This window comes from Nycticebus coucang, chromosome 13, assembly GCF_027406575.1.
Source record: "Nycticebus coucang isolate mNycCou1 chromosome 13, mNycCou1.pri, whole genome shotgun sequence".
Classification (NCBI taxonomy): domain Eukaryota; kingdom Metazoa; phylum Chordata; class Mammalia; order Primates; family Lorisidae; genus Nycticebus; species Nycticebus coucang.
This window is the reverse complement of record NC_069792.1, coordinates 33,948,191-33,956,552: the sequence shown is the minus strand read 5'-3', so window position 1 is coordinate 33,956,552 and position 8,362 is coordinate 33,948,191. Positions and strand designations below refer to the sequence as shown.

At 55.1% G+C, this 8,362-nt stretch overlaps 1 protein-coding gene across 1 annotated transcript; it reads right to left on the bottom strand.

Annotated features, from left to right (window-relative positions):
* Window positions 1-284: 284 nt before the first annotated feature.
* Window positions 285-1,183, bottom strand: LOC128563569 (ral guanine nucleotide dissociation stimulator-like). Its single transcript, XM_053558960.1, has 2 exons — window positions 944-1,183; window positions 285-536 (listed from the first exon to the last, which is right to left on the bottom strand). The coding sequence occupies exons 1-2, from the start codon at window positions 1,181-1,183 to the stop codon at window positions 285-287; spliced, it is 492 nt and encodes a 163-aa protein (XP_053414935.1).
* Window positions 1,184-8,362: the final 7,179 nt, after the last annotated feature.

The window sequence follows — 8,362 nt, the reverse complement described above, 5'->3', positions numbered from 1 at the left end:
TAAATCAGGGAGTAGCGGGGAGGAGGGCGAGTTCACATTCCTTGAACTGGGAATGAAAAGGATCCAAACCAGCAGGATTTGTGTTTCCTCTGGGCTCCTGATTCCCAGAGGCTCCACAGGACTGGAGCGGGCGCTGACCTGCTGTTCATCTGGCCCAGCCCAATGTCAACTGGGCAGCTCACTTTCTCAGTTTAGATGTGCGCTAGACATGGGAATATCTCCAATGTGGCAAAGGCCCGTGCCCCACGGTGAAGAAAACTTGGTGCTGAGTTAGACGTTCGGTGCTAACACCCAGTGGACTGAGAGACCCTGGCAGGCCACCCATTCCTGCCTCCGGAGGTGCTGGGCTCCCCTCCCCTCCCAGTGCAGTGAGGGAGCATGGCAGACCCGGGAGAGGTGCTGGTGCAGCTCAGGAGACACACGCCCACCCACCTGGATACTGCTCTCCAGGTCTCCTGGAGACTATGGATGGGCGCAGCCTTCAGGGCTGTGACTATGCCATGCAAAGATGAGTAGTTGCTCAACTTATGACACTCCTGGGGAGGGAAGAGGATGCACCGTGAGGTGGGGAGTTGGAGCCCCACTGCCCGAGCTGTGCCCCCTGTGCTGACCTTTCCTCTGTGGGGAGGCAGAGGCCCAGGGAGGCACAGGAGAGCAGTCTGGGCCCCAGTGAGTTTCACACTCTGGGAGGACAATTACAGTTCAACCCAACGTCGGTGTCCAGGCGCAAAGGGCGCACCAACACTGGGCATGGAAGTCAAGGTCAGTGTGCCCCGGAGAGGAACGGGGCTGGGGGCTGTTGAGGGGCTTGGACTCTGTTCAGCAAATTTGACATCGGACAGAGGAGAGAACGAGTGTCCTAGGGCCTCCCATGCTTTACCGAGGCCACCTGGATCCAGAGCCCCAGCACCCTGGCCCTGTCTCAGGCCCTCCCACAGCTTACCCTGGCCACCTGTATCCAAAGCTCCAGCACCCTGGCCCTGTCCTGGGCCTTCATGGTGCGGGTCTCCAAGCACGTGCTTATCACAAAATACACCACAGTATCGAAGTGAATCAAGGCAGCGCCGACTGTGGGTGCCACCAGAGCTATGTCCATCCCGTCCAGCTCAATCAAAAAGGTGTCCAGGCACTCCCACGGCAGCAGCTTCTTAAATTGCTCCTGGGGAGGAAGAAAGATCCACATGGGCACCGCCCAGGGCAGCTCTGAGTCTAAAGTCACCCCTTGACTCAGGCAGGTGACCAGATTCTCAGCTTTGGCATTGGCTCTCCCAGAGTAGTCGGAGCCCCGGGTTTCATTCCCCTTTCACGGAGGGCGCGAAACGCATAGAGCCGGGCAAGGAGAGAACAGCACGTGGTGTTTCCCCCAGGCCGGCCTCCAGGAGCCCACACTCCGCAAGGTGCTCAGCCCGGCCCTTCCTGAGGCCACCTGTGTGCCAGGCCTTCTTTCTGTTGAGACGCACGTGGCCCGTGGCAGCCACCTCCAGGGTCTCAGTGCGGGTGTCTGGTCTGAAATGGAGTCTGTGCCAGATGTGTAGTAATTGCTGAGGCTGGTGAGGCCTCCCGGGCGGGGGGCTTAGCAGCCGGGGCGGCATGCTAAGTGGGCCACCCCTGCATCTAGTGGGCCAGGCCCCCACCCTGTACTCTGTCCCCTCCCATGGGATGTGCCCAGCAGATGTGTGTAGCTGCCACAGACACAGGGACCGTAAATACAGAAAGAAACTCAAACAGCTGGCCTGGCTCATAAGCCGTGCAGCAGGGTGGGACCAGATCGCTGGCCTCTGGTCAGGGAAGGGGTTTGAGCAGCTGCTCACCGCATCCAGCAGCGTGAGCTGCTCAGCCACTTGTTTCCCTGTGTACGCCAGGATGCTAGACGGCCCCGCCCTGTGCAGCATTTGTTCAGGCACAGTCCTGGGCTGGCTGAGGCCTACGATTGCCTTTGGTTGTGCCTTGCCAGTTTTCACTGGCTTTCCAGATGGCTCTGTCCAGGGTGCTGCCCTTGAGCCTGGCCCTGGAGCTGGCTCCATATACATTGGGAGATCCAGGGATGCAGGCACCCCTGGCTCCAGAGCAGGCCTCTGCTCGCCCAGATCTGCCGGCGCTGGTGCTGGTTCTATGGCCAGCACTGGGATTGCCTGTTCTTCTGGAGATTGAGCAGGAGATGGAAAAGGAGATAAAGTCAGCCGCATCTGTCACTCCCTACTGGGTTATCCAAACACACCATTACCTCCCCATGACAAAGAGAATTTCAGCCCCAAACGCTACCTTTCTGAAGCTGGTAAACTGCTGCCATCCCACCCTCTGGGTTTGTGCCAATGGGCCTGAATTGGTACAGCCAAGCAAGCACGATGGTGGCTTGATGCCCCAGGTATGATGTGGACACGGTGACCTGTATGTCAGCCACCTCAAACCTGAGCCTTGGAATGCTCACATTCTTGTCGCAGAACACAGGGCATCCATCTGGCCAGGAGACGTAGATGGAAGAGGTGCTTCTGGGGATGACAAGTGGAACCTGAGTCAGAGGCCTGGCTTTTCCTCTGACACCCTTCCCAGGACAGTCCTGTGTATTTATGTGTCCCTGGGCCTACTCCTCCAGTCTAGAGGACAGGCTGAACTTCCCTGGCTGTCTCTGCTGCCCTGGCAGGGACAGAACTGGTCATGGATCAGGATTGGACACACTATTGTGGGCCTCGCCCTCCCCCTGCCATTGTCACTGCAGATCAACCGCAAGGACCTCTGCACCCCTGAGCCCTCAGGGCTGTGACTGGAGGCCGGAGGGTCAGCAGGGTGCTCATCATCACACCAGTGTGGGCTCCTGCTGCTGTGGTCGGGGAGGGGGTGTGGGCTGGAGGAGACAGGAAGAGCTGGGAAGGTACTTGTGCTGAGGATGGGCCCCTCAGGGGCAGCTCTGAGCCACGCTTCTCCTCTCTGCAGGGACCTGCCACCCCCCCACAGCTCTAACCGACTCATGTCTTCCTTGAAATCCCCTGACCTTAGCCCTCTCATGAGCATCCTCAAGTGGCTGAGACCCAGGTTCTGTTTTGTTTCCCCAGCCACAGTCCCACAGAGCCCCATACTCTGAGTAGAAAAGGAGTTCTTTCCTTGGACCACAAGCATGCCTTTTGAGTTACTCATGGGGTTCGTGATGGAAAAATCCCAGAATCTGGGATCTTTCTCTGTGCATAGAAGATGCTGGGTGGTCCTCAAGGAGGAGGACGTTACCTCCTCGTGTCTGCTCTGACTTCCTGACTCCCTGCACAGAACTGCAGCCCGAAGACTGTCATCTTCTTTGTTCATTAAATTAAGTTTCTAGAACATGCCTGCACAACCAGCTGGTTACTGAATGACTCCGACAGAACCTTGGCAGATATCTAAGTGGTTCTCGGGACTCTTTCCCCGCCCCAGGAAACCCCTGTTCTCTCAAGGACAGGGACAAGGTGGAAGGAAACTCAAAGCTCTGCGAGTGGGACCAGGTTTGCTCTCTCTGTGCTTTTCCCACAAAGGGACACAGACGTATGGGCTACTGAGGTGTGAGGCAGAGGGCGCCTTCTGTGAGGAGACTGACGGTAAATGTGAACAGCCACAGCAGCCCCTGAAGCCTCTCCACAGAGCCAGGAGCGAGGGACCCAGCTGCCACCTCTTATTCTATTGATTTTCCTCCAAAACCTCATAAATGTAATCCTCTGACCACTCCACTTTTCAGAGGAGTGAAGCGAGGCTCAGGGGAACTGAATGACACCCACAGACCTAGTTGGCAGGTGGGGGCAGCACTGTGCCTTGGCCACTCACCTCCTGACCAGTTTCTCTAGGAACCGTGCCATGGTGTGGATGTCGTGGTAGGAGCCCTGGGAGGTCATGGAGCAGATGTTTTGTGCCGAAAGGACTGGCACCAGGGAGCTCACCAGCATGTCCCAGGTGGCTGGCCGGGAGGTCCTCACTTGCAGCTCCGTAAAGCAGACGGCCGACTCATTTCCATACTAGCGGGGACAAAGAGGGACACACAGTCAGTGATCCTGACCCTCCAGAGAATGGGGTCTGATGCTCAATGCAGGAAGCTCCAGCCCTTCAGAGACTTGTGCCTTTAGAAGTCATGGGTGTCCCTAATTCTACACTTAGGACGTAAAATGTGATGAGCACGAAGAGCTGCATGAAACCCCTGATACCCTGGAGGCTGCTTCAGGGGGCTTGTTAGGCAGAAAAAGAATGCCCCTGCTCAGACACCCTGTAATGAAGATCCCAGTGCCTGTGAGTCCCCAAATGACCCTCACTGTGCAAATGAGAAAATTCAGGCTCTGGGATGTCACCTGGCTGTCACCCGCACATGGGTCAGAGCTGTGGCCCTCCCAGGGAAGGCTGCATGAATTTTCCCCTAAGCTTGCAGCAGCTCAGCCCGCTCTCACTCAGGGAGAGGGTCTTGACCCAGCCTGTTTCCCCCCTCTCTGTGGAGACCATGCACAGGGCCATGCGTCCTAGAACAGGATTCTCCACTGAGAACCGCGCAAGTGTCTGTCTTTGTTACTTTAAAAGAAGTCTTGAGAGACAGCCTGAGCAACTCTCGGCTTGGCATAGGGGTAAATGCAGTGAGACCCCAGGGTGGAAGAAAGCTTGTTACAAGTCCACAGGGCTGAGGAGGTGACTCAGCGGGGAGAAATCTCAAATAGGTATGCAGAAATGTATAGGGAAGACTGAAATATGACTCCCAGGTGTCAGTTGCAAAACTGGAAATGGAAGCAATGATGTGATTGCATTTCCTACCAAACCTACATTGGAAAACACTTCAAACAATATTAAAACCAGGGAGGCTGGCTGCAGAGCAGCAGCGACATTCAGAGACCACTGCTAACCAGTCCGTGCCCCAGGAAGTCTGGAACTTATACTTAACAGTTGCCAAGTACCCCCTTCCTGGGAGCCCACCTGAGCACATGTCATGGGCCGAAATTCATAACTTCATGTCTGATGTCCCCAGAACATGACGGCATTAGGACAAAAGGTCCTTCTAGTTACATGTCCCTAATAACATATCACTGGTGTCCTTCTAAGAAGAGGTGCTAAGGACACAGACAGGCATGACAGAGGACCTCTCTGTGAATGCGGAGGTGAAACGTGGCCACAGAAGCCAAGGAGAGAGGCCTCTGAGAGACCTCCACAGCCGGCAGCGTCACGTGGGACTTCCAGCCTCCAGAACTGAGAGGAAGTCAATTTCTATTGAAGGAGCCCTTCGGCCTTAGGGTTAAGTTCTGCCAGCTCCCCGAACTGTCCCAGCCAATTGGGACACAGCAGTTTCCCTGCAGCATGGGTGACTGAGTAATAGGATTGTGTCCAGTCAGGCTCCGCGGGCATTGAAAGGCTGGGCAGCAGTGGGAAATGGCCTCCCTGAGGGAAAATGGCCAAGACCGGAGGGCAGAGCACCTGCCTGGTGGGGCTACAAGGATCTGTTCCCGAGATGTCACTTTGCAGACAAGAGCAGGCAGCAGCATTGTCTCCTTCTGTGTGTGACCCCTCCCATTTTGTTTAGACCCCTGGTTTAGTGTTGGCTGTTAGCTTTGGAGAGGCCTGGCTGGGAAGGGAACTGCCTGCCTATTCCGGGAGACCCCCTGGGCCATATTAAAGCTGTGAGAGCAGCAACCACATGGGGAACTATCCTTGGACTAGTGTAAAGTGAAAACTACAGGAAGCATTTTCTCTGACATCCCCACAACTACGTGAGTAGTGAACGTGCCTCTTACCAAGTTGCCACTGGGGAGACACAAGGCCGGAATATTTAGGGAGTGGATTGTGGGTCACTCAAGGGCTAAAACAGCCAAGGACAGAGCCCGGGGCATCCCTCTTTGGGTCTGTGGAGACCCCTTTGCGCCCATTCTCACCCCAGGCTGGCGCTGGCCACGGTCAGGGGCCTGCTGCATCAGTTCTTTATCCAAAGAGAGAGCCGCGGACTCCTCCAGCGGCTCCTCCTGGATTACCTCCAGGGAGCTCTGGAAAGAGAGGCCCCGACGTCGGGCCGAGAGCCTTCGATGGCAGCCAGGTGCTCTCCTCAGGGAAACCACCAATCGAGACTCATCTCTATTCTAGCATGGACAAAGAGAGACACACAGTCAGTGACCCTGACCCTCCAGAGAATGGGCTCTGATCCTCAATGCAGGAAGCTCCAGCCCTCCAGAGACTCGTGCCCTTAGAAGTCAGGGGTGTCCACGATTCTACGCTTTTCACCTACAACGTGATGGGCACAAAGAGCTGCATGACACCACTGACACCTTCCAGGCTGCCTCAGGGAGGTTGTTAGGCAGAACAACAATGCCCTGCTCACACACCATGGATGAGGAGCACTGTGCAGTGAGTCCCCAAATGGCCCTCCCTGTGCAAATGAGAAAACTCAGGCTCTGGGATGTCACCTGGCTGTCACCAGCATCTGGGACATGGCTGCGGCCCTCTCAGGGAGGCCTCCATGATTTTCCCTCTAAGCTCACAGAGGCTCAGCCTGCTCTCACTTGGGGCGAGTGTCTTGGGCCAGCCTGTTTTCCCCCTCTCTGTAGAGACCATTCCCGGGACCAGACGTCCCAGGAGAAAGCTCTCTACTGAGAACAACGCCAGAGTCTGTCTTTGTTACATTGAACGGATTCCTGAGAAACAGCCTCAGCAACATTGGGCCTGGCATAGGGGCAAATGCTATGAGACCCCAGATTGGAAGAAAGCTTGTTACAGGGCCACAGGGCTGAGCAAGTGACTCAGGGGAGAGAAATCCCAAATAGGTATGAAGACACTGAAATGTGGCTCTCAGGTGTCAATCACAAAACTGGAAATGACAGCAATGATGTGATTGCATTTCCCACCAAACCTACATTGAAAAACACTTAAAACAACATTAACACCAGGGAGGCTGGCTACAGAGCAGTGTGACATTCAAAGACCACTGCTAACCTGTCCGTGCCACAGCAAGTCTGGAAGTTATACTGATCGCAGCCAATACAACTCTCTAGTGTAAACTGTTGGCAAGCACCCCCTTCCTGGGAGCCCACCTGAGCACATGTCATGGGCCGGAATTCAGACCCTCATGTCTGATGCCCTCAGAATGTGACTGCATTAGGACAAAAGGTCCTTGTAGTTACATGTCTCTGATAACATATGACTGGTGTCCTTATAAGAGGAGGTGCTAAGAACACAGACAGGCTTGACAGAGGACCTCTCTGTGAATGCGGAGATGAAACGTGGCCACAGAAGCCCAGGAGAGAGGCCTCTGAGAGACCTCCCTAGCCGGCAGCGTCACGTGGGACGTCCAGCATCAAGTACTGAGAGGAAGTCAATTTCTATTGAAGGAGCCCTTCGGCCTTGGGGCTAAGTTCAGCCAGCTCCCCGAACTGTCCCAGCCACTTGGTACACAGCAGACTTTACAATGTCTGAGCTGTTTATAATTGAAAGGATGTCTTCCATTTCCCCAAATAAAGCTAAGGCCTAGAGATTTCTATTTAGATGTAAAGCAATATACTCCTTACTTAAGGAGTGGACTTTGGGCATAAAGGTAAGGTGGGTATTCCTGAAGCAGCGTCTCCTCTCTCCTTTCTTTCTCTCCTCCATTTATCCCACCAAATCTCCTCCATTTATTCCCTGCAGCATGGCTGACTGAGAAATAGGACTGTGTCCAGTCAGGCTCCATGGGCATTGAAAGGCTGGGCAGCAGCGGGAAATGGCCTCCCTGAGGGAAAATGGCCAAGACCGAGGGCAGAGCTTCTGCCCGCTGGGGCTACAAGGATCTATTCTAGAGATGGCACGTTGCGGACAAGAGCAGGCAGCAGCTTTGTCTCCTTCTGTGTGTGACCCCTCCCATTTTGTTTAGCCACCCTGGTGTACAGTGCCTGTTAGTGTTGGAGAGGCCTGGCCGGGAAGGGAACTGCCTGCCTTCTCCAGGAGACCCCTGGGCCGGATTTAAGCTGTGAGAGAAGCAGCCACATTGGGAGCTCTCCCTGGACTCGTGTAAAGTGAAAACTACAGGAAGCATTTTCTCCGTTATCCCCACAAGTATGTGTGCAGTTTTGATGCATCTTACCAAGTTGCCCTGGGGATACACGATGGCTGGATTCTTTAGAGAGGAGATTTTGGATCACTCAACTGGGAAAACTGCCGAGGAGAGAGCCTGGGGCATCCCTCTTTGGGTCTGTGGGGACCCCCTCTGTGCCCATTCTCACCCCAGTCTGGCGATGGCCGTAGTCCATAGACTGGTGCACCTGGTCTTCATCTGCGATCAGAGATTGTGTGGAGTCCTCCATGGACTCCTCACGGAGGTCCTGCATCCCCACGCACCTCTGCAAATGGAAGGCCCCATGCCGGGGGAAGAGGCATCAATGGCTGCCTGGCACTCTCCACAGGGGAAAAC